General features: G+C 54.2%; 8 protein-coding genes across 8 annotated transcripts; 3 read left to right on the forward strand and 5 right to left on the reverse strand.

Moving 5' to 3' along the window:
• Nucleotides 1-1492: 1492 nt before the first annotated feature.
• BBK36DRAFT_1165092 (hypothetical protein) lies at nt 1493-1900 on the forward strand (the record flags this gene model as incomplete). The annotated part of the gene is made up of 1 exon (XM_024894737.1): nt 1493-1900. The coding sequence occupies one exon, from the start codon at nt 1493-1495 to the stop codon at nt 1898-1900; it is 408 nt and encodes a 135-aa protein (XP_024753888.1).
• A 1667-nt stretch (nt 1901-3567) lies between these two features.
• BBK36DRAFT_1107732 (hypothetical protein) lies at nt 3568-4548 on the reverse strand (the record flags this gene model as incomplete). The annotated part of the gene is made up of 2 exons (XM_024889287.1): nt 3568-4236; nt 4303-4548. The coding sequence occupies 2 exons, from the start codon at nt 4546-4548 to the stop codon at nt 3568-3570; spliced, it is 915 nt and encodes a 304-aa protein (XP_024753889.1).
• Nucleotides 4549-5478: 930 nt separating this feature from the next.
• Nucleotides 5479-6983, reverse strand: BBK36DRAFT_1137230 (hypothetical protein; the record flags this gene model as incomplete). The annotated part of the gene is made up of 4 exons (XM_024893142.1): nt 5479-5603; nt 5689-6646; nt 6726-6832; nt 6896-6983. 4 exons carry the CDS (start codon nt 6981-6983, stop codon nt 5479-5481), a joined length of 1278 nt encoding a protein of 425 aa, XP_024753890.1.
• Nucleotides 6984-7383: 400 nt separating this feature from the next.
• On the reverse strand, nt 7384-10371 carry BBK36DRAFT_1109428 (hypothetical protein; the record flags this gene model as incomplete). The annotated part of the gene is made up of 3 exons (XM_024889476.1): nt 7384-7528; nt 7589-10181; nt 10248-10371. 3 exons carry the CDS (start codon nt 10369-10371, stop codon nt 7384-7386), a joined length of 2862 nt encoding a protein of 953 aa, XP_024753891.1.
• Nucleotides 10372-10874: 503 nt separating this feature from the next.
• BBK36DRAFT_1109380 (CT20-domain-containing protein) lies at nt 10875-11814 on the forward strand (the record flags this gene model as incomplete). The annotated part of the gene is made up of 2 exons (XM_024889466.1): nt 10875-11094; nt 11171-11814. 2 exons carry the CDS (start codon nt 10875-10877, stop codon nt 11812-11814), a joined length of 864 nt encoding a protein of 287 aa, XP_024753892.1.
• Nucleotides 11815-11984: 170 nt separating this feature from the next.
• On the reverse strand, nt 11985-14015 carry BBK36DRAFT_1165097 (hypothetical protein; the record flags this gene model as incomplete). Its single annotated transcript, XM_024894738.1, has 3 exons — nt 11985-12204; nt 12260-13734; nt 13974-14015. 3 exons carry the CDS (start codon nt 14013-14015, stop codon nt 11985-11987), a joined length of 1737 nt encoding a protein of 578 aa, XP_024753893.1.
• A 265-nt stretch (nt 14016-14280) lies between these two features.
• BBK36DRAFT_1133981 (P-loop containing nucleoside triphosphate hydrolase protein) lies at nt 14281-16463 on the forward strand. Its single transcript, XM_024892156.1, has 3 exons — nt 14281-14553; nt 14625-16355; nt 16395-16463. Exons 1-2 carry the CDS (start codon nt 14326-14328, stop codon nt 16347-16349), a joined length of 1953 nt encoding a protein of 650 aa, XP_024753894.1. The 5' UTR covers nt 14281-14325; the 3' UTR covers nt 16350-16355; nt 16395-16463.
• A 989-nt stretch (nt 16464-17452) lies between these two features.
• On the reverse strand, nt 17453-20731 carry BBK36DRAFT_1108850 (hypothetical protein; the record flags this gene model as incomplete). The annotated part of the gene is made up of 6 exons (XM_024889410.1): nt 17453-18475; nt 18541-18662; nt 18744-18986; nt 19057-19831; nt 19894-20163; nt 20240-20731. 6 exons carry the CDS (start codon nt 20729-20731, stop codon nt 17453-17455), a joined length of 2925 nt encoding a protein of 974 aa, XP_024753895.1.
• Between the last annotated feature and the right edge of the window lie 3704 nt (nt 20732-24435).

Consider the following 24435-nt stretch of genomic DNA (forward strand, 5'->3'; position numbering starts at 1 on the left):
GGAATTGAATCCTCTGTCCTGCCGCTTTGATGTCGAGTGAAGGCGAGTTCCGCCGTTTGGCATCATCGTGAGGATGTTCTTGCGTGGTTTCTGTGACATCACATGGAGATAGCACCTTGATAGTATCCAGAAGAGGAAAGTGCATCTCAAAGTTCCAATCGTAACGGCTGGTGTGAAGCTCTGTCACTGGACAGCAGTGAAGAGGCTACTGCCAGAAAAAGTATGCGGCATGTAACCTTGTTATCAAACTGGTCGTAGGGATACCCGATGCTGACGACAGGCTACGTAAGGCACGCGTACCAGCGTCGTCACCACCGGCATGTGCACTAAGATTCTAATTCTTTCACTGGCGAGTGCGATCGTGACTCAGAACGAGCAACAGCCCTAGCCTCGTCCCCTGTGGACGGAATCCTTCTAGAGTCACGATGGCAGTGAAGGAGATTGAGTGGATGCCACTTGGTTCGTGGCTGTGAATAGGAACCTCTCCCATTGGGTATCGCATCGGCAATCGTGGCATCTAGGACTAACGAGGCTGAGTCTCCAATTTGACTGACATTTGACAAATGCGTCTAGAGGCCATCACGAACTGTCTGTCCAAGGCAAAATAGAAGGGAAAAATTCCCAAATTTTCAAAGCAAATGCTCATACTCTGAGCTATCCATCTGGTCAAGGCTCTTGCAACTACAAAGAGCAAACTTGCGACAAGTGTTGCGCGTCCTGATGATGTTTGCAGCAACTCTTTGTAAGCATTCACACCCTCATCCATCAGGCAGAACTCGTCATCGTCCTCGTAGGCCCAGGCCAGCCCCGTCATGGCCCATCCCGGACCCTCCCCCACAAGGCTGGACTCCAGGGGGGGAGGGGGGGGGGGGGGCAGGCATGACGAGGAGAACTCTGATTAATCAATTCAACCGATCAATCTCCCACGTTTGTTAGTGCTTCTTCGATCTTTGTCCGTGCAACGTGTACCCGAAACTACATACGGCTGACCGACACCAGTGAGTCAATTGGCTAACCGTTGTGCATTAGCGGGCGAATTGGTGACTGTTGCCGCGCCTCGTGAGATGAAATGAACGTCCAGGATGCTGCACAGAGTTTGTTAGCATCGTGGCCATGTTGTGGACTGTGGGCCAGCAATTGAAGCCTTGCTGATGAATTGGGTTTGGCATGACATGGAGAAGCCACATTGAAGCTTCTATCCTGAAGCCTGGTTTGTGTATATAAGATGGCTGATGCCTGTTGTCCAAGGCATCCATCCATCACATCAGCAACAGCAACCACCAGCTTCATTACGCAGCCTTCTTACGACAGGTGTGGCAGACAAGACAGAATCCCTCCTGTGAGAACTTCTATATAAGTCTCAATTCCGCAACTCAGCTCAGCCAGCTCCAACTTGTATGCCTCTCATCTCATGCTCTCAACCTTCTCAATCATAAGCCAACAACTAATCATGGACAACAACAACAACAGCCCCAACTCATCCAACACAAACATGTCTCTCATCGGACACCAAGGCGGCCTCTCCATCGGCAAGGCTGAACGTCCCGGCCCCTCCCTGGGCAAGAAAGTCAACAAAGACGCCACCCAATCCACGGCTGAGAAGCCTTCATCCTCTTCTTCTTCTCAGTCGTCCACCGTTGAACGCCGCGGCCTCGGTCAGATGATTGGCGGCATCCTCCACAGCCAGCGTCGAGACGAGGCACAACAAGCTCGCGCTGCGTCCTTGGAGGAAGACCGAAGTGACGTTGCTTCGCTCTCCTCGGTTGCTACGGAAAAGAGAGCCCTCTTGAAGGCTGCGGCGGAAAAGAAAAAGGACAAGGGTCGCTCATATGGCAAACCCGAACCAAAACTGCCCAATCCCAACGATGCCATGATGCCTCGCAACAGATTCTGGTCTTAGAGTGCACGACATGATTGGGATTTTTGTTTCTTTTCTTTTTGCCTTCGATTGTTCTGTTGTTTGGATTCTAGCGAGCGAGATGCCACCGAGTTATTTCACATAGAAGCGTGGAGGAGCAGCATTAGAGTTGGAACTGGGACGATGCGGTTACAGAGTATATCGCCCATTGAGCGAATAAGGCTACAGACGATTTCTATTAATCATAAAACTTCAATCATCATCTGGCCTGTGCCATTCTATAAATTCATGAAATACCTATGAGATGTAGAACCCTGAATAGTTTGCAGGGTAATCGTCATCAATGCTCATGGCTGAGACATGCTGGGGTACGGGTAATGGATATCTTATACACAAAATGCACAGGAGTAATGGTGATTACGCAGAGCCGGCCATGACAACGTCAGAGAACCCACGCTTTCATACAGTTACGTATCTCCATAGGATTCCGTAATGTCACATCATCATGTAGTACTCAAACCCAGGTCTATGAACTGGAACAGACACTCACACCGAAACTTGCTTGAGAGGAGTCACATCAACCAGCTCCGCAGTCCTCTCAACAAGGTCTCTTTGAGAAAGTATACAACTTCCATCCTGCTCATCCATATCCTTATCCAAGTCTCATCAAATGGCTCTCAAAGTTCCGAGCATTAAGAAGCAGCACGACGGGCGCTTAGAGATTGGTTCGAGACCAGATAACACAGAAATGTCTCTGGATCTTGCTCCGCGGGCCTAGCAAGTAAAAACCCGGTGAGCACCAGCATGTCTCGCATTAAGTGGCCACAGGGATCTACATGGGCTACCTTTCTCCTAGTAGCCCTAATAGCAGACGTCCTCTCTCCTGCGAGACCCTCACCACGCATAGTCTTTCCTCTCCAAGTCTGCCCGCCACGAAAAGGGGTCTTGGCTGATATCATCGCGAATAAAAGACCCCTAAACTGCATAGTATAGCCGAGACCCATCCCTGGAGGAAAAGGTCCTGCTTGCATGCACTTGATAAAAACCCACCCAAGGACCTGAAGCGCCGGAGCGTTGATTGGGCTTCGAGGCACGGGATAGATCGGGCTCGACGGTATCCAATAACGCCTCGCCTCGTCTCAAGGGAGAGAAAGGGCTGCCTTACAGGGTACTCCGCACCCAGTCCATCAAAAGACGGGGGGGCTCCTGTATGTGCTCATGTGGTGCAAGAGGCTGACATCTCCCTTGCATAACTTTCGCATTCAAATGTGGGTTTCCCATCTTTCGGTGTCCAAAGGCCCTTGTTCTCTGGGAGGGGATGCAGGAGGAAGAGTATCCTTGTGTTGCCAAAGCCGTTGGGCATCTCTATCTGGTAGATGGCATGCATGGGTTTGGTTACACGAGAGATCTGGCATGAGATGAAGTGTCGATGAAGTTACACGAGAGATCTGACATGGATTGAAGCCTCGATACGGTCACACAAGGGGGGGTAATAGAATAAAACAAGCAGTTTGAATTCAGATATCAGAAAGTCCGCCTTTGCGCTGACCTGTGCGTAGCCTCACAATCTGGTGCACAGGTCAAGATCGCTTCCCAAGTAGTCTATCCCATCAGTACAATGATCCAAATAAGCCCTCCCTTAACCCATTTTATCCGTACAGAGCAGCCGTGTCGATCGTTTCAAATAGTCAAGGGCCTCATCAAAAAGCTCACTCAGATACAAGAGGCTCGTCGTCGTCATGGCTGTCCCTTCCATCATCCAACTCCGCCAGCATCTCCTCAACACTCCTCTTCATGTAGTCGTCCTCATTCCACCCATATCCGCGAACGTGGACGATCCCAGCATGGTCAATCATGATGCCGTTCTTCCAGTCCTTGAGATTTGGAGCAATCGTAAATGCGAAGCCGGCCTGCCACAGGAACCGGTCCACCTCCTCGATGGCGGCGGCGTCGTTTTCACCGTCCTCAATCAGCTCGTAGACGACCCCGATGCAGTCCATATGGCTCGACATGAGCTTCTTGACCTTGCTGGGATCCTCGTGCGAAGCCTGCATGTCGTCTGGGAGTCCCGTCCAGAGGTCTTTTCGGAGCTTCAGCCAGCCATAACACCTGGCCAGGCGTGGCAGTGCTGAGATATATGTGGCTCCTGGAAGCGGAACTGGCTTGGTGGTTGTCGGGATAAGATTAGGACAGCAGTTCTCTTCGCAGAATGAAAAGTAGTTCTCTATGGCCTCTTTCTTTCCCATGGGGTGGTCATACACCAAGACTGGGTCAACCTCTAAGGACGCCTCCATCATCTGGAAGACGGCGGCATTTTGGCACTCCCTCTGCATCGAATAGTACGAACCAGGTTCGTGTGGAGGCACTTGGTCCCAGAACTATTCGACAAGCAACGATTGTATGTGAGCGAAGATGGTAGCCGTGGTGAACAGTGTCTCACTCACAACTTTTAACGCAAATGGTCCCTCGTCGCCAAATCTGACCTTCCACACAAAGCCATCGGATCCGCCTCCTAGCCGAGACTCGAACACAATCGTCTTCGGATCCAGCGTGCTGCGTCGAAGCCGAGGGTCCCTCAGGTCTTTGCCCCTAAACCTGGGCGGTCCCTTCATGAGCTCTTCGTTAAGAAAGGGCATCGACATTGACTGTAGGCGGCGACTTTCCGCAGCGTAACGATCCATGCCGGGCATCGTGTCAAAACCTTGCAAGTCGCAAGAGTATGGTGTCACATAAAAAAAAACGTACAAGGCCGAAAGATGAGAGCTAAGAGAGAGATGGAGCGAGGAAGAGAGCAGCAGAAGAGGAGATCTTGAATGATATACTGGGGAGGAGAGGGATGATTGGATGGGTGGATGGATGAATGAGACAGTGGCATGAGTGACTGAAGCGGTGGCTTCTCCAGTCAGTGCATGGCGCACTCAGGCAGAGCCTTTCACGCCTGTGCTCGACGACGGCCTCAAGATCCAGTCTTACATCATTTGCCTGACAGCTAATTAGACACGGCCCAGCTGAAAGGGAAAGAAAAAAGAAAAGAAAAGAAAGAAAAAAGAGAGGTGTCAGGTTTCAACCCCTTGCATACGACTGTGACGGCCCCCCTCTCTCTAGCGGGGATGTTGATATCGGAATCGTTGACTGGCCTGGTCGGCTTCTTCACTTTTCCCATCATTCTGGCTTTTTGTGCAGAGTGCCTGTTATTTTTGTCAAAATTACGTCTAGGGCTTTGGTTGGTCCCGGGGAAGGTCGGCGAGACACTCACGTGTAGTCCTCCCGACGCACAGTCGGGGTCCCATGATGATGGCGATGCCGCACGATTCACGGGCTCACAGAGTCTCCGATGAGCCTCGACCGGCAAGAAAGATGGATGGCTTTCGAAAGTGTACTCAGACAGCCACGGGGCTTGGTGAGCATGCCAAGCTCGCTCCAGCCCGATCCTCGAGACAAGCTGAAATTTTAGCTGATAGGCTCAGCCCAAGCGTCCAAAGACTTGCTGCCGGCCATCACGGGTGACAGCGAGAGTCAGGTATGGATCATAGATATCATTATCACGAAGTTGGTTCACTTCTCGTCAAGAAGCGCCTTGCCGGATGCTTTGGGCGAAATCTCTTGTCTCTGCTTTCCGCTTAAAAGCTATCGTTAAGAATGTCCTCGTTCATCTTGACCATGGACGGGCTATATTCGGAAGTGTCCACTCCTCCCCCAGCCTCGAGAAGGATATCGTCGACAATCCTTCTGCTGGCTTCTCGCGCTATATTGGAACAAGAGAGACAGAGGGTCAGCCGCTGTTACGCACTTGTTACGATCTGGCACTGGGCGACAAGAGGCAAACTTACCCGGTGTCTGAAGCAGCTTCGAGGGCGGCAGCGCAAACTGGATTGTCTTGGGCGGGCTCATGCCGAGGTTATCGTCGTCGTCGCTCTCCCAGTCAATCTCATACGCCGTCTTTCCTCCAGAAGCCGCACCACCCTCCGCCGCGAACACGTCCCGCGTCTTTTTCGCAGCGGCGGGAGTCTGTACGCTGACGCCGGGCGTTCGCGGAGCTTGGCTCGCCGCTGCTAGGCGCTGTCGTACGGTGCTCTTGTATGGCGTCATGAAGGCTTCGCTTCTCAGCGTTGGGATGGCAATTTCCGGAGATGACATGGGATCATCATGCCACCCCATCTTCACGTCTCGCTGCTGCTGCTGCTGCTGTTGAGGCAGCGCCGGCTGCTTGCCTTTTACGGGGGAAATCCGAGCGCTCGACTTGTGAGGTGTAGCTTGTATGCGATATGTCTTGTCCAGGACGCGATGTAGCAACGGATCCTTTTGTCGCTGGGCCGATTCGTCCCCTCTTTGAAAATTGGGCAGACCCCTCGGTGTAGATGATATATCCGGCAGTCGTGCCGTATGCTGCGCAAATATGACTGACGAGTCCATCTCCTCGTCCGAGTCCTGGTGTTGCGACGCCATCGTTCTGCCATCTTCATAATCCATCTCTCGCCGCATAGCCTCATAGGGCGATTCCAGATTGGACATTTTGTCTTTCCCCTTGCTCGCGGGGGGACGGGGCGTGCTTCCTGCCAGCTCGGCGTCGTCCAGCATCGACTCCTCGCCATGCATTTCCGAGTGGTGCCCGGCGGCGCTGACTCTGGATGCTTCTTCTTGCTGGTCGGCCGTGTCGTCGATTGTCATCTCGTCTCTCATGGCGCTGCTGTCGTCCGCGGCGCCGGTCTCGTCTTCGTTGCGGTTTGCCTGGTCTTCGTAGCCGGAGAGGGACACGTTTGCGGAAGATTCGAAGAATTGTTTCCAGAACTAGAAATGGCATCAGTTAGTTCCAACGTCGTCGCAAGGGCGAAACAAAGATGCCATATCGGGGTGTTTGCCGCAGTACCTTGGACGCCTCCCAGACAGCTCGCGAGTGCTCTCCATACTGTTCCACCAGCGGCAAGATGCCGGTTGTGACGATTCTGTGGGCCTTGCTGAAGTTGTGATCAATCTCTGGGAAAGACGATGCCGTCAGTGTCTGCAATCTGGAGCGTGGCCGAAGAGCGCGGAACATACCTTGCAGCGTCAGGGTGATGGATTGCTCCAGCTTCTCCAGCTCTTCCGTCAAGGTTAGATTGCGCGGGGCGACGCTTGGTCGAGACATGGCGCGGTTGCCTCAGGACAGACGAAGAAGAAAAAGGGCTGGGGAATGGAATATCCAGGGCATGTAGTGGCTGTACGAAGGTGGACAGAATGGCAGTGTACTCGATTCCTGCGCCGATTTGCTTGGTGTTTGTCTCGGCATTATTTAGTCCCGAGTCTCGATCGCGTGGAGACGCGATGAGGGGCAGTATTGGCACTTTGGCGGGCGGTCAATGGAGGGGCATGTAAGTTGATGTTTACATACCTTAGTACTATAGCCAGCAACGATCCACGAACAGAACACACAGATGTAGAGCTTCATGACTCAAATATTCATGAGTTGATTATCATTAACTACCTTATTCATAAGTCTTGACAATTGTAGTACACGTTACTCCAACGCCAATCCCACCATCTTCAAGCTACCCCTTGAGGTAGTAATCAAACATGTCCAGCCTGACCAGGAGTTGGGCAACCATGCTGTCGTCCCCGATCCCGTATTGTTCCTTGAATATCCTGTCTTCTCTCCCTCTCTTGCCGTCGGTGCGACGAGCCTTTTCTGAGAGGCTGCGGCAGACCGTTATGAAGATTTGCACCTTCCTCTTGAATTCTGCATATAAAGTCGACGGCTCTGCCTCTGCCTCCATCACCCCCAGCCGCCTCAGTCTCACGCTCTTTGCAAATCGTAAGATGGTATTGAAAATGTCCTCTAGCAGTCTTAGCACTGGCTGTTGCTTCTTCCGCAAAAATAGGGCGAGCATGATCCGATCCAGGACAAGGGAATGGAGCTCCTGCAACTTGTCGGGGCTCTGGATCTCTTCCGATGAACCGCTCGTGCTTGGCCGGTGCAGGTCCATCTCAATCTTGTCTAATTTCTTCTCAAACACCTGCCAGGGAACGGAGATGCCCGTGTCGAGAAAATATGCCGATACACTGGAGACGAAATGCTGCGCTTCTCTGACGAAGCGGAGCGTTGCGTCACCAGGATCTTCCCACTCGCGAGCCAGGCAGTTGGCGTCGCGGAACAGCTGGTTGACAACAAACGTCATCCGCAGGACTCGTAAAAGGAGTTTGAAAATGTAGTCGTACTGCAGCAGGTTCAACGGTGTGATGATGGGGCTCAGCTGCGGTGGTGCCGTGTAGGATAAGCGCAGAAAGTCCAGTGCTTCGAGGGAGTCCGGGTCCATGCACTTTTCAATCTCCTCCTCCGAGAGGTCTCTCAGAGCGAAGCTCAGGTCGCCTGGCAAGTCAGAAAGATTCTTATCGAATATGTGCTCAGTCCTTTCGGATTTCTTCCCGTCTTGGCTATCATTGTAGCAATCGGAGAGTATGCCCATCAAGGCTAATCGCAGCTCTGAGCTTGCTGGAGGCCAGTTGTCACGCCCCCCCAGCCGCAAGCCCATGACGCTGCTTTTCTTTGCGATCCCTGAGCGCGTGCTTGCCGATTCCAACTCGGGATCGAACAAAGCATGAGAGAGGCGGCTACATAGATTACCGTTCCTAAGAAGCTGAAAATCACGCTGCAGCTTGAGATGGTCTCGTAGGTTGTGCGCGCTGAAAAGGAGTCTAAGTGTCTCCTTATTGACCACCTGCGCCTGTGCCGACGCAATAACGCCAAAGGAGAGGACAGGAAGCAAGGACCAGTGGGGAGTGGAATTCGAAAGCTCGATAGCGGACGCATGCGTCCCGCAAAGTCTATCGCGCACAATGCTGCTCAGGGTATCCTCTGCGTCGTGTGTGGGAACTGGCTGAGCAAGCTGCTCAATCGAGGCGGCAATGCGCTCCTCCATGCCGGCTGGATCCAGTCCGAAGAAACTAAGTATGGAACCCGGGTTTTCGGGTGCCAGATGAAGGGAGGTTTCCATGGGGTCGAAAGCGTAGGCAGAACGGCTGGATTGAATGGCTTCGGCCAGACAGTCGCGATACGCAACAGCACGGCTCTCGAGGTGCAGTATGGCGTCCCAGTCATAAAGCCACTTGGCTCGAGGAGGATCGCTGGACGCAATGACATCCTGTTGAGCTAGGGGATGGTCCTCATGGAAGGAGCGGATAAAGCGCAGGTTGCGCCCAGTCTCGAAGATTGTCTCCGTCACGTCGTCGGGCATAAAGCGCGGCATTTTGCTCGAGTCCAAGACGTAGTCGACCTCTGATAGCTCCCGGCCAAAGTCATCCCGAAAGACTCGTGCCTCAACCTTGACAAATCCTTTGCTTTCTCCAAGATTGGCCTTGGTAAATGGCAGTCCCTGCTCGCGCTTAGTCCCAATCCACTCTTCGAGAAACTCGATCCAGGGGCCAGAGACCCTCCGCAGCACCTCTCGCATAATCTGACGGAGATACTCCTCGTTGCTGTCCACCGTATATGCTTGATGAAATACGAGATTCAGAATGTCTTCGTCCGTAAGGCCATGGCGCAACTGTGATGTGAGTGCCTTGAAGGGTCGCAGGATAGCCACCACCGAGTTGACGGTGGATTGAAGCCGCAGAAGCGAGCGAGGATTCCGACCGTTAAAGGCCACCCATTCTTGGACGACCTGCAGAACTTGGCTGACAGTGCTGGCGAGGGCCACGCCGCAGCGGCTCGTATGTTCCGAGTATACGGTTTGCGCAAAAGAGCGCAGCCCTACCAAGGTGCTCCCACACCTCAGGCACTTGTTCTCGAGGGCTTGTAGGACATGACTAGAATACCCGGATGCTCTCATCTTCGGGAGCGCAGGTTTGAGGCCCTGAGTTCCATCTTTCCGCGTAAAAAGAACAGACTCTCCGCCAAGCGCCAAAGCCAGTAACGAGGACAGGTATGTTTTCGTGTCGACAACAGGAACGCCGGCATTCCTGAGCTTCAGCGGGTCGTTTGCGGCGCTTAACAGGGCGTCATAGGCAGCCGGGCCGGCCTCTGTAACTATCATCGGTCTGTGCGCCGTAGATGCGTTGCCGGAGTAGAAACCGTTCCACGATCGAAAAGGAGGTTTCGGTTTGGCGGGGAGCTTGGGTTCCAGCCATAGATCGGATTCGTCTTCATCGTCATTGCTGTCGTCGAAAACTGCAGAGGATTGTTCGGATGGCCTCTCGGGCTCATCGACAGGCTCCGGGGCTACAGTCGCATCATCTTTGTCGGCCGTCCCAGCAGTATCTTGAGAAATCGGTAGCAGCTTGAAGAAGCCATCGTGTGGTGGTGTTATGGGCTCGAGCGCGAAGGGATCCGCGTTTGGATTTGCCAAGGCATCTGGTGGTGAACGGAGCGAATCGCGTGAGCAACTGGAAGGATAACAGTCGAGACTCAATTGCTCACTTGTGAGATTGGTGGAAAAGAAGCTGCCAGCAGACGGTGCCTCCGCCTCCGAGTCCAGCAGCTTCGATTGCGGCCAGAAGTTGGGAATGGCAAAGACATAATCCTCGGAGCCATCGCTGGCCATGGCTCACTGCAGGTTCAGCGACAGATGCATAGGGGACACGATGCGGCAGACGCGCCACCTGAGGCCATTCGCGTTGTTGGTGAACGAAGTCGAGCTCGAGATAATGTGCCTTTGGGGAAGGGAGTTGTTGAGACGCGATGTCTTCAAGTTGCGGTTCCCCTTGTCGATAAGGAAGCTCCCTAATGTTGACCTGCTAAGCTGGCCTGTCAGCGGGCGCCCCGCCCTGTAGGTTAGCGGGTTTATAGCTAAGGTACCTTGACTGCTAGCGATGCAATTTGATGATCTCATGCTCAATGGACTCGATCCATCCTCCAATGCTACTCGTATTTTGCTTTTTCGCATCTTCGCCAAACATCGTACATCACCACCGAGCGCGCCAGCCTATTCTTAACCGTCTCTACCACTGTCCGCCGAGTATCGGCTTTGCAATTGGGCCCTTCATTTGCTTGTACCTTGTTCAAGTCGCATCCTTTCTATTATACTCGTCTCGAATCTGCGTCACGATGCCTCCCAAGAAGCGCTCGCGCCTCCAGGTGTCTTCAACACCAACCACGATCAGAGAAGACAGTGTCATGGACGTTGATACACCGCGGCCAAGCGCAACACCAGGCTTTCTCTCTTCGGCATTCAAGCCTATCATCCCCGTCACCCCGTACGACAGCCTGTGGACAGATGACCAGATCTCTTCGCTATTCAAAGGCGTTATTCGCTGGAAGCCTGCTGGTTCGTTGCGCCAACCTTGCTTGAGCTGCAACAAGAAGCTCTGGAACCCTTTGTTGACCAGTATTTCTCTTTCTAGGGATGCACAAGCACTTTCGGATGATAGCGATATCCGAGCACTTGCGCAATCACGGCATCGACCCCGACATCCATCGCCACACGCGCATCCCCCACATCTGGGAGAAGCTGCGAACATACTACGACCTCGACCTGATTGACGAGCGGGAGTACTTTGACGACGACGAGCTCGACGATAAATACGTCGAGTTCTCCCTCCCCTTCCACGAGTTTGGCGAGATGATGCTGCAGCGCGCCGTTGCGGACCCGAGCGAGGCGCCCACGTCTCCTCCCCAGCTAGACCTCTCCCCTCAGCCGGAACAGAGGCGCCAGCCAGCCAGCACCGCCCCGAAGACGAGGGGAGCCTCTGCGGAAGGCGCCGAGAGCAGTGCTGCCGCGTCGCCAGCGCTGAAGCCGACAAAGGGCACAAGAGGTCGCAAGAGAGCGGCCAGCCAGTCTACCAAAGCGGAGAAGGAAAAGGTGGTGGAAAACTCTGAAGAGGACGACGATGAGTCCGAGGAGGAAGACGACTCTGGCTCGGAAGAGAGTGACAGCGAAAGCGCGGAGAGCGGTTCTCCTGCTCCGAAACCAACAAGAGGGGGGCCGGGCAGAGGCCGTGGAAGAGGCCGAGGACGGGGCAGGAGAGGCAGAGGCAGAGGAGGCTAATTATCGTAACCTGGAAGCGTTGGATAGGCTGCTGGGTGGTTATCATGGCTTCTGCGAACTGGGCATTGCGGCTTGGATCAGATTTGAGATACCCGAGTGTCAAAGTGTCCCTGTGAACACTACTATTAATATTAATATCTCCCTCATCTACTGCGTGGTTCTTGGGTTTATTACTTTAGATGCTTTCCGTCATGCATCACTTTCATCCTCATCTCCATCTTGGTCCAGCTGTACGTCCTCCTCCGCCTCCTCCTCCGCCTCCTCCTCTGCCTATTCCTCTGCCTCTTCCTCTGCCTCTTCCTCTGCCTCTTCCTCTGCCTCTTCCTCTGCCTCTTCCTCTGCCTCCATATCCTCTGCTTCATCTCCTCCTTCATCTCCAGCCTCTTCCTCCTGTTTCATCACCATGTCCTCCTCCTTCGACCCCAATTCCGGCTCTGGCTCAGACCGCGGCAGCGTTTCCCACTCGCTGTAGTAGAGCAGCTTCCGCGCCCAATCTCGTCCACTGGGGAAGAAGTTATCCATGCTCTGGGCCGAACGTCGTGGTGGACCAGGATCCTGTTTCTTAGGTAGGTCCATGGGCGGCTTCTTCTGCAGCACATTCCACATCTCGACTTCTGCTTTATAGCTGGCATGCTGATCGGCTTCCTCAGCTTGCCTCTCCTTCAGTCGGTCTGTGGCTATGCACGCCCTCAGCGCTCTTCTCGTAGCTTTATCAGGCCGGATGTCCCCGATAGTGCACTCCAAGACTTCCCTTGTTTCCACGTCGACTTCTCGCTCCTCCTCATCGGTGGGGGAAACTGATCTGCTCGAGTCGGCGGAAGCTTCTGAAAACATGTCTTCTTCATCCTCGGAGTGGCTGAGCTGAGTAAACAAGGAGGGAGTTGGAGGCTGCGCTTGCTGCTGTGATCCGGATGCTCCCGCATCGGACAAGGCTCGTTCCACTTCCTCATAGGTCATACGGTCCTCATCAGGTTCTTCCTCCCCTTCTGGGGGATCTTCGTAAACATCAAGGCGTAATCTACGAGCACTGCCAATCCAGGCATCCTTTGACTTGGAAGCCATATTCAAGGATGAGATGGCTGCCTCGACATCCTGTAGCAGTACCATGTCTCTGATTTTCCAGCCGATGGCGGTCTTGGATCTGATCCTGGACATGGCCATGAACAGCGTTGTCTGAACAAGCCTCCGGGTGACCGACACGGCCAACGAGTGAAAGTCATCGAACGTCGTGGCCCACATGGACGGGGGATTCTCATCGATGGAATTCCAGTTGTTGGCGGGAATCGAAGAGTTCATAAACATGCGCGCCGAGAGCTCCAGCCACTTTGAGAGATGAAAGAGCTGAGCAAACTGAGGCACATTGCTGGACAGGTTCGCATCCTGGCTATGAAGATGAACATTTCTGCTCAGCTCCTTGGCAACCTTTGGGGTCACGTCCCATACGTCTCCCCACCGGCCCTGTTCCCTCATCTCCTCGCGCACTTCTTGCTTGAGGGAGATTTCATCGGCAGCCTCTTCCTGGGCGTGGCAGCACTGCTGGCTAATCTCGACAGCAGCGGGATATTCTGCAAGCTCTAGAATAGAGCGAGACACTTGCTGGCGCCTCGAATCGCAGGCCTCCTGGAGATGCATCAGGTACTGGCTGACCTCTGCAACGCTTTTGCTGCCGACTCTGGCGGCAATGCCGGGCAAGTCATGTTTTCCGAGACGTGCTACGGCCTCGAAAAAACTCTGCTTTTCTGCTGGGGACCAGGCTGTGAGTCCTATCTGACCTGCCGGAAGGGGTTCCTGGTCGCCGAAAGTGATCCGCTGCGCAGCGTCCCGGATCTCTTCGTTGAGAAGCTCCAGGTATCCAAAGTTGAGCTCAGATCTATGTCTTTTGAACGGCCGGTATACCGCCGTGGCATCATCCAAGGGCCGCTTCAAAGGCGATCGCAGGTCCTGGCTTTCTGCTGCCGATGAGGCGTTGTCCTCGTCCTCATCTTCCTCGAGGTAGTCGCTCTCTTCGCCGGCTGGCTCCCCATACTCTTCGTATCCAGTGCTCAGATCGGCTTCCACGATCTCTTCGGTATTCCCCTCCACCTTGACCTTTGTTGGCGGGATGGCAGCAGCATCGGGTTCTTGATATGAGGAGTCAGAATCTTGGTCCATGGTCCTACGGTCACTGGGATGTTGATGGTTGAACTGGAACGAGAGGACATTGTAGCAGCGACCGAGTCAGGACCACGGATTGAGCCTAGGGAGAAGCTGGCGTTGAATTCGATATCATGCTTGGACAGCCTTGAAGAAGCTCTGAAAAGGTGAAAGCCGGAGAGCTGCAGTTTTGCAGCTGTCTGCTGAGTCAGCCATGTCCACGACTCAGTGAGACCAACGCCACAAGTGGCTAAATAAAGGTTGTCACCTTACATAAGACAAAACTTACACCAAAACTTGCATCGCATCTTTACCCGGATTTTCATTCAACACCCTCACTAAGAGGAATCTGTCGTTCGAACAGCATTACCATGTGCAATGCTACAAACCCTCGTGAGACGTCTCTTCCGTCCTGATGCTGGGACCGGCGTCCCCAAAAGCTTGGCTTTCACCAACCAGCTCCGCAACTATGCGGCCACGGCTGCTCTCAGCAATAAGCTGAAGCTTCGAGACTATCAGCTAGAATGCATCAAATCCGTGCTTTTGTCCCTTAAGCGGGGACACAAGCGGGTTGGCATATCTCTGGCCACTGGGAGTGGTAAAACAGTACGTCACGCCGCCTCCTCATCTCTCATTGTTCGTAGGGGGATAAGAGATGCTGATATCACTACCAACAGGTCATCTTCACTCAGCTCATAGACAGGGTTCACGACCGTGTCAAGGATGGGAACCAAACACTCATCTTGGCTCATCGCCGTGAGTTGGTCGAGCAGGCTGCCAAGCACTGTCAGCTAGCGTATCCAGACAAGAAGATTGAGATTGAAATGGGCTCTCTCCATGCTTCTGGCACGGCGGACATTACCATTGCAAGCGTCCAAAGCATCACATCGAGGGATCGGCTCGACAAGTATGATCCTTCAAGGTTCAAACTCGTCCTTGTGGACGAGGCCCATCACATTGTTGCGCCGGGTTACCTCAGGACCTTGAAGCACTTCGGTCTCGATGAGAAGCGGCACAACTCACCCATTCTGGTAGGAGTTTCGGCGACATTCTCCCGCTTCGATGGAGTGAAACTCGGCGCCGCCATCGACGAGATTGTCTACCACAAGGACTATGTAGACATGATCTCGGACAAGTGGCTGTCCGACGTAATTTTTACGACGGTCGAGTCCCATGCCAACTTATCCAAAGTCAAGAGCGGCGCGTTCGGCGACTTTCAAACGGGAGAACTCTCCAAAGTCGTTAACACCGACACCATCAACGACATCACGGTCCGCAGCTGGATGGCCAAGGCCCCAGACCGCAAATCCACGCTGGTGTTCTGCGTCGACCTGGCGCACGTCTCGGGCCTGACGCAGAAGTTCCGCGAGCACGGCTTCGACGCTAGATATGTCACCGGCGACACGCCCAAGGTGGAGCGGAGCGCCATTCTCGAGGCCTTCAAGAAGCGGGAGTTTCCTGTGCTCGTAAACTGCGGCGTCTTCACCGAAGGTACCGACATTCCCAACATTGACTGCATCGTGCTGGGCAGGCCGACGAGGTCGCGCAATCTGCTGGTGCAGATGATTGGACGAGGCATGAGGTTACATCCGGACAAGAAGAACTGCCACATCATCGACATGGTCTCCAGCCTCGAAACAGGCATCGTCACGACACCAACACTATTCGGCCTCGACCCGAACGAATTAGTCGAAGAGGCCTCAGTTGAAGACATGAGAAAGATCAAGGACCAGAAAGCAGCAGAAGCAGAACAGCAGCAGGGGGATTCTTCAGGCGCCGGTTCAGGCCCTTCTCCAGCAGTCACCTTCACAGACTACTCCTCCGTCCTGGACCTCATCGCAGACACCTCTGGCGAGAGGCACATCCGCACCATCAGCCAGTACGCATGGGTCCAGGTCGGCCCGGAGCGCTTCGTCCTCTCCGCCCCGAGCGGCTCCTACATCCGCATCGAGCGCCTGCCCGTTTGCCCGGGCTCCTCGGGACCTACCTACCGCGCCCTCGAGGTCAGGGCCCTGCCCCCCGGCGTCGCAAAATCCCCCTACGCCGCGCCCCGCGAGATCCTCAAGGCCGCGACGTTCAACGACGCGGTCCACGGCGCGGACAGCTACGCCGCCAGCGCTTTCCCGCACACCTTTATCCACCGGCACCAGTCCTGGCGGAAGTTGCCGCCGACGCAGGGCCAGGTGGACTTCATCAACAAGCTACGGGGCAAGAGCAGGCCCCTGACGTCGGCGGAGCTGACAAAGGGCAAGGCGGCGGACATGATCACGAAGCTCAAGCACGGGGCGCGCGGGCAGTTTGCGCGGATGGAGGCCGAGCAGCGGAGGCGGGACAAGACGAGGTACACCCTTGAGACGAGGCAGGATAGGGAGCACGTTAGGGTCGGGCCCCTTTCGGCTTGAGGACTGGCCTCGTTAGATTGTGGTCATCGACTTTTGGCGTTGAGAATATTGCATACTTTGGAGTTATCAGGATGTTTTGGGAGGGAAAGAATTATATGGGACATGTATCATTACGCAAGATACCCTATGGATGGGTTGCAAGATGAATAGAGTTGTTTACGGGAATCATGATACTCTTCTCAACATTGGCAGAAATAGCACTATGTAAATGGAAATTGTTTTCATGGCGGTGCAACTATGAATGGGAATTCATTACGACATCCCAATATGTCTTTGGGGCCCTTTCACAGTTCAGATGCTGCATCAAGATGACCAGAACGCGCGATTGGGACAATCGTCGCGTAGTAAGGCGTGGGTATCATGCGTCTTTCCATTCAACAGATCGTTTCCATTCAACAGATGGTGACCATACATGCGTGTAAAGACACTTTTGTACCCCCTCCCCTATTTCCGCGGCCGAAAGATAAATCCAAGGTTTCAAATCAGGAACCACCTGAACTCTTGTCTCTTGGCAAACAGATTTCTGGCAGTCCCCTTGGTGTAAAAGAAAGATAAAGACGCACGCAATTCTTGTTGCTCTTGCATTCCTCCACGTGTGTTGACGCCCGCTGCTCTCCGACGGCATCGACTCCTCTCTCATCGATGATGCTGATTCAACAAGACTTCACCAGAAGCCCAAAAAATCGATCATCTTGCAAACTAGATTCTTCAGCTCCAGCTCATGGGGGTATTTTCTTGACAAGATTCTTCATCTTGGACGTCTAAGACGTTCAAATGGGTATAAAAGTGAGTGTCAGTCATCAAGATAGACATTCCGGAATGCAACGAACAGCGAACAAATCGTAAAAGGACAGGCGATCAACGGCAAAGAAACGAGAAAACGTAACAGAAAACGAAACAAGATACGAACACACAAAAGACGACGAAACAGAATAATCAAAAGGGGGGAAATAGTGCAGTCAACACCAATTGAAACAGAACAAAGGGGAGCGCACCAACATCTCCAGGCGAATCAATGCCTGGATATGATGCAATCTTTGGGCGCTCCGTGGGTATATCCAGCCGGGGGTATTCGTGTGTAGGGGGGTCTAATTCGGCAAAGTCTAACGGAAAGGCCCAATGGGGCCGGGGTATCCTGAATTCATAGAGTGTGAAGTAGAAGGTCTCCCGCTATCACCAGACGCGCGGGTAGCGTGGCGGGAACCCATCATGTCTTTGGGGTGGGGGATGGACAGCTTGCTGTCGAAGTGGTGGTTGCTGACGGGGCGAGCCCAGGGGTTCTCGTCGTCGGCGAGATTCACCCCACTGTCGTTCCAGGGGTTGCGGTCGGCGTTGAAGCTGCGGGTGGACTCGATCGAGATGAGCGACGACTTGGAAACGTTCGCCGAGCCCTTGAAGAAGCTGCTGGTGGCCGAGTGCGAGCTGTTCTTTCTGCGATCCAGGAACGAGGAAATGGACGTCATGCTGCCGGGCCTCCTGAGTCGATCAAGGATGCTGCTACGCTCTCGAGCAATGTCGGCGTTGAAGGCATTCTTGATGGGAGAGTCGTTGGCCGCCGAAGCGGGCGCGTGCTGGAGCAGTTTCGAGTCAAAGTACTGAAGCGTGTCTTCAAACGAATCAGACTTGGGACGCGGGATGGAACCTTTGACGATATCCGTCTCGACATTGGCCGTGGCAAACTGCGCAAGCAAGAAATCAATCGCGTCCCGGAGACCTCCAGCATTGTTGCGCGTGAAACCCCAGACGAGAGTCGTAGTGGGAGAGCCATCCTCCGTAGTCTCATCAGGGTTCTGATGAACGGTGACTTCCACCTCGTACTGACACTTCAGCTTGGGGACAAGATCATGCGCAAATTCGGGAGACTCGAGGAACTTGACCAACTTTGCGTTGCGAGAAAGCACCAGCTCATGTTTGTCTGGAACCATGCCGAGAAACTCGTCCACGCAATGAGGCACCTGCCACTGAGGACCAGTGACAGTGACCTCGTCACTCGCCTGCTCAGTGCTGGGGAAGTTGATTTTGCAGTTGTACTTCTGCTCAAGCTCGTCAATCTCCGAAAGGCGAGCGATCAACTCGCGGTGGTACAGCCGATCGACGCTAACGATCTGAGAAGTATACTCGGAATCCTATGCAGAGTTTAATGTCAGTCCACAGAGGCTCTCTCGCTGGGTGCTTTCTGGTGTACACGTACAGCTCGGTCAACCATTTCGAGAATCTCGTTCTTGACGGCATCGAGATTCTGGGCGTTGCGTGCCGGAGTACGGCAAATGACATTGTCGACTTTGATATCATCGTCTTCGCGACCCATTCCCCCTAAAGTGTCATTGTCAGCCATCTCCTGGTCCAACCATGCAAGGGGAAAAGGTTCTTCTCTCGCACAGCTGTTCTTCTTACCTCTGTCCATAGCATTGGAGAACTTGACAAAGACGGAGTGCTTCTTCATGATACGCTGAATGTGCTGACCGCCAATGCCAATGATACGCTTATGGTACTGGTCGGGGACATGGAAAGAGATTGAAGCGGGCATCTCCTGTTCAACCAAGGTCAGACCTTGTTTCATGGAATCGTAACTGGCAGCCATGACATCGATGTTGAAGTTGTATTCGTTGAAACCGTCGAAAATGATCTGTACGTTGCCTAAGGGAGAAGCACGTTAGTTGGATTTGACACGCAGCCGATTCTGCAAAGATGATTACGGATGACGTACTCTGTCCCATGATCTTGTTGATCTTGCCGTTCTTCTTACCACTCACAAACTCCTTGTGCTCGTTGGCCAGCTCTATCTTGACACGGATCTGATACTGAGACATGGTTGCAAACTTCAGCTGAGAGATGGTAGCCAAGGCAGACTTTACAGAATCATCGGAGCCAGTCACGGAAAAGCTCGCCTTGTCAAAGGACACTTCGGCGTCAGAGTTGGCGCAGATGTCGGCGAGCATGGGGTAGATCTCATGAGGAGCGGGGAGGTTTCTGGGATCTGGCTGTTGAACATACCATCCGGCGCCATAAAACTGGCCAGCCAGAGACATGAGTTCCCGGACAGTTCGTTCAACAGGCAGACCTTCGTTTCCATGGACTCGGACCACCGAACGCTGGCACGCCAATGGAGGAAGCATGATGTACGTGGCGTTGGCCTCGAGGATCTTGCGGACCTTGTCGAGGCGTCCCAGCAGAATGTTGTCCAACTTTGCGGGCGGGATGTTGACATCCTTGCAGAAGAGGCGAATGCGAGAGACCGTGTCATGGAGCTTTTGCTTGGCCATTTCGATGGCCTGGGGAGTCTCGCCGGTGATGTAGATGTCTGAGGGGTCGCGGCGATTTGCCTTGGGCGGGCAGTATCGGTACATCTGCGAGAACATGGGAGGGAAATAGATGGCTGTCCCGGTTGACGATTCAATGAGCTTGATGTTTTTGCGATGGCGGCCACAGACAACTTGTTGGAACGGCAATTCGATCTTGGTGACATCTACTACGCGGCCAAGCTGGGCGATGTTAGCACATGGATACAAACACAGTTCACATATGATGGATCGGAAACACGAACCCAAGAGTCAATCTGGATGAGGACCCGGGCCTTTGCATGTTCAGACGACAGGATATCACCGTAGATGGCAACTCTCCAGCGTTGATCCATCCGCATCTCGGAATCGCCCAGCATGCCATCAACCACAGGGGTCAGTTTCGGGCCCAGGAGAAAGATGTCGACGCCACAGTAGCTAGAGATGGAGTCCAGGGTCTCGAGGACGGGCTTTTTGAGCACACCAGCGCTCAGGTCACAGACCAAGCTTCCTTCAACGTCAATCGTGGTACAACGCTGCATTTCGGCCCAGTGTTAACAAATTGTGCCAATATTTGGCAATCGCTGCCCAAGGGAAAGGGTTGAGGCATACCATGGATATGGGAATCTCGTTCAAAATGGTCTCCCGGCTCTTGTTGACCAGGTCCGGGGTTCCCGTGAGGCAGACGGTGGTGATCTGCTGGCTCTTGCCGTTCTTCGGGGACGAGACGAGAACTTGGGCCTCGATAGGCAGCGGTCCGCTGGACAAATCCGCACAGAGCGCGCGCAGGTTTGCCAGATTCTGGGCGTGGACAGGGAGCTCGTGGACCTGGACGTCATCCGGTGCATCCTCGGGGTGCGTCCATCTCAGGACAGCGTCGGTAGTGGCGTGGAGGATGTCTTCCGTATTGGGGCCGACGAGATCGGAGGCGAACGGGATGTTGAACGAGTAGTGTATCGTGGCATCGGGGGCGGGAGAAGTCAGAGGAAGGCCGGGTTGGGAGACGTTCTTGCTCAGGCTGTTCATGGGGACGCTGGGTCGGCCCATTCCGAAGTTTGGGCTCATCCTTTCGGACCAGTGGCGCATGTTTGCCAGCTTATTCATATTGGTTGAGGACCTGCGGGCTGCAAAATGTCGAACAGTATCGCGATGCTGAGGACAAGAGGAATCGGAGGCCAGCTGCCTAGACACTGGCTGGGTCGGCAGGGAATCAACAGGCGGGCGAAGGATTCGAAGAGCAAGGGGTATCGATTCGGGAGGGGAGAGAAAAAGAAAAGACGAAGAAAAAAGACGGCAAGAGAAGTGAAGAAGAAGAAAGGAAAGGGAAAGAAGCGCCGGCAATGCAGGCCTTTTCCTGGTATCTCGAGAGGATGGTTGAGGGCCAGAGGGGGGAAAGGTGGGAGTTGGAGAAGGGTGGAGGGAAAAGGCACGGTAGGGCAAGGCAAGGTAGAGAGAGCAGAAAAGACGGTACGGAGCAGTTGAGAGGGCCGGGCATTTGGTGTTTTAGTCAGGCGAGGACTGGGTGGTGGCAGTGGCCCCAGGCCGCCTGTTGTGTGGGATTTTGGGGGGCCTCGACCGGGCTGATGAACAGCATGCCACTGAAGCCCGCAGTACGTACAAGTTCCGGATAGGCGGTACGGGGCGCCGCAGTACTTGGTACCCGGTACAAGTACCGCGGGCGTGTTAGTGCGGTACGTGCGTCTAGGTTTTGGTCAATAGCGGAATCGGCGCAGCAACCGACGGAGACTACAAACGAGCACCATGGCCACCAGAATCTTGGATCTTGGCTAACTCGTTCCGAAACGCAGATCAGAACGGATATTCGACGCCTCATACTTGGGCACTGGCGTTGTTGATTCATCACGGTTTCCAGTACTCCCTAACATCGGGCATTGTGGGAGCCAGAAGATCCGACAGGGACCAGCCCAGGCCCAACCAGGCTGTGTCCTCGCAGGGATGCCTCTCTCACCACTCACATCTCAAAGAGGCCTTTTTCCTTCACGAATCCCGGAGAGGCCACACCAAAGCCAAGCCCCTTATATGAACTGCATACCTACCTTACACAGCTGATCTAATCCGAGTTCCTTGCCTACGGAACAGCAAGGAACCGACTCGCCGACTCGTACGAAGGCAACAAGGACAGCGTGATGCAAGCACGACAATCAACCGATGGAGCCCTACATCTACATGATACAGGTGCAAACGGGAGTGCTGCCGCGACGCTCTTTTTCGCCCGCACCATGTCCTCTGTACAACTACGCTGAATGCTAAGGTAGATACAGACTTCGTACGACATCACCATCAACTTGAAGACACCTACTTACCTGGAGGCAATAAATCTGCACTGGCACCACACGGACAGTTTGATGCAGTGAGACGGGAGCAGGTCAGGTTGCAGCTGCACCTGGCACGGGTACAAACCAACTGAGTAAGCGCACATCATGTTTACCTCTACGACCTAAGGTACCTTGCCTTGCCCGTACATGTACCTGGAGCCTGAACTACCAGAACAGCTGGAGGGTGTTGGACGTGATACTGGAACCTGGACTAGAAGGCAAGGAATCTCCGTAACCAACCTCGAGATCTCTCCTTCGCGTCTGGCAGGCCACTTGACAGCAGCAGAGCAAAATACCTGTCGCTTTTTGCACCGACAGATGCAAGGCTCAGGCTGGTATTCGACTCGTATCGTGCAGTACAATCACTCACGCACTTGCGCATTCGCTTACATGTACCGGCTAACTGCCAGGGAGAACCGGAACGCACAGGCTGGTGAATGACAGGCCGCCGTGTCGCATCACCTGCACACAGAGGGCCAGAGCGCCAAACGGGCCCGGAATCCAGCGGCGCTCGAGCGTCTGCCGGGCTTGCAAAATGCGTCCACACCTGGCTCCTCACTGCCTCACCAACCTGAACCAGTAAAGCCCGCCAACAACCTTGAGCTTGTGCCCACGATTCGACGCTCGGCGGTGGGGCGCATGTCTCTGGTGCCAGGTACCAAGAATGTACATGCGCCAGCGCTGGCCGGGGTCTTGCACCGGGGGCGCAATTTGCAAGTACCGTGGCCGCAGACGGCGCTGATGAGGTTATCACTGCAAGGTAAAGTGAGGCCTACGGCGCTCGCGGTACATTACGGAGTGCGAGTTGAACGCTGAACCCGTCAAATCAGTCGTTCGTTGGATGCTGGGCTGCTCCGCCCACACTGGCAGACATTCTCGTGGTGAGACCTTAGCTTCAGTTCCAAGCCACCGGCACTTTGACAGGCGGGCCGGGCGAGGCATCATGTAGCCTCTACCAGGCACAAAGTACCGCGAGGGTACTCGTACTGCAACTTCATTCAATACGGCGAGGATTGATGGAAGGTGCAAGGTTCAGCTATGGCAATAAGGAAGTCGCATGGCCTCGCTTGACAAGAGGTTTCGGAAACAAACAAAACAACCTGAAGATATCTGCATATATCATACTTCAACTCTAACAAGCCAAACAACGCCATGTCGCCGCACAACACTCCATGGAGCAGCAATTGAACAGCCGCAGAAACTCGTCTTGCTGCTAGCCGCTCTCCTACTTGTACTACCAGCCCCTTCACGTTGTGCTAGGTTGGAAGGGTCGTAGCACGGCGAGCTGCTGCAGACTCGCGGCAGCTTTTACTCCTTCAACTGGCTGATCCGGCCTCGAGACGACCAACGGGATGCCGTCGTCTGCAGGATGACTTCGCTACCAAACCTTTTCTGTACCCATCTTGGGCATCCCTAACCTGTTCGGCACGTGTTTGCTGCTAATCATCATTCGATAGTGTGCGACTTTGTCGCAGCCCCAAATAAACAACAGCCCTCCCACAAGGGAAGCCTCGGCTCTCCCCGCGTCAACGATTGCAATGTTTTCGGCCGTGGGAAAAGAGGCTTGATCGTCTACTCCTCTCTCCTTCTCCTCCGTCGTCATCATCAGCTTCCTCTTCCTCTTGTGGCTCTTCCTCTTCCACTTGCTTCTATTCCTTCTAGCGTTTGCCGTCTTTGCGGAAAGACCAGATGCCCGGCTAGGCGAGCCCACCACCGAAGCAAAACCCACCCACGGCTTGCTTCGTCTGCCGCCTGCACACACACCATACCAGCAAGACAAGGGCACAAACGCTTTCGATCCCGGACTCCACCGCCGTGTCCACCCCTTGACCCCCTAGCCTGGCCTGGCCTGCTCAATGGCACACACGCAAGCCTGTGCAGGGCCTCACCCAGCGGTAGCCACTCTGGATCGACCAGATCATCCGTTGCAAAGCACCAGACGCTTTGCTGCTTGCCGGTGCCGTTAGCATGTGCTACCCAGCACGATTCCGTACGGAGGGGTCTTCGTGCCTGGACCCGAGCGAGCCTTGGTGGTCTCTATCGCCGAGACATCCAAGCGCTGTTGGGTGGCTGGGCTGGCCCTCCGTCTCTCTCACCATGCTACAGCACATCATTTCATACAAGCCGTGGGATCGACGGCAAGATCTTCAGGTTCAGCGACAATGCAGCCAGCCCCACTGCCAGCAGCAGCAAATCATGACGATGACGGCGCGACGACTCCGTACTTGTACAAGTATGTGCGAGAGAGGGGCACGTACCAACCAAGCTTTTTGTTCCGCAGCGATACGAGGGAGCTTGCCCGCCCAAGCGAGTGGCTGTACCTGCTTGTTGACAGCGCGAGAAGGGGCTCCAAACGGCTTCTACGGAGTATTACGAGTACTGTACTCGCGATATCGCCTGTCTCGGTAGAGACCGATATCTATTACTACTCGTACTTGCCTTGTACAAGAGACCGGCCAGCTCGGTGTCGCG

This window comes from Trichoderma citrinoviride (assembly GCF_003025115.1).
Source record: "Trichoderma citrinoviride strain TUCIM 6016 unplaced genomic scaffold BBK36scaffold_1, whole genome shotgun sequence".
In the NCBI taxonomy this organism is placed as follows: domain Eukaryota; kingdom Fungi; phylum Ascomycota; class Sordariomycetes; order Hypocreales; family Hypocreaceae; genus Trichoderma; species Trichoderma citrinoviride.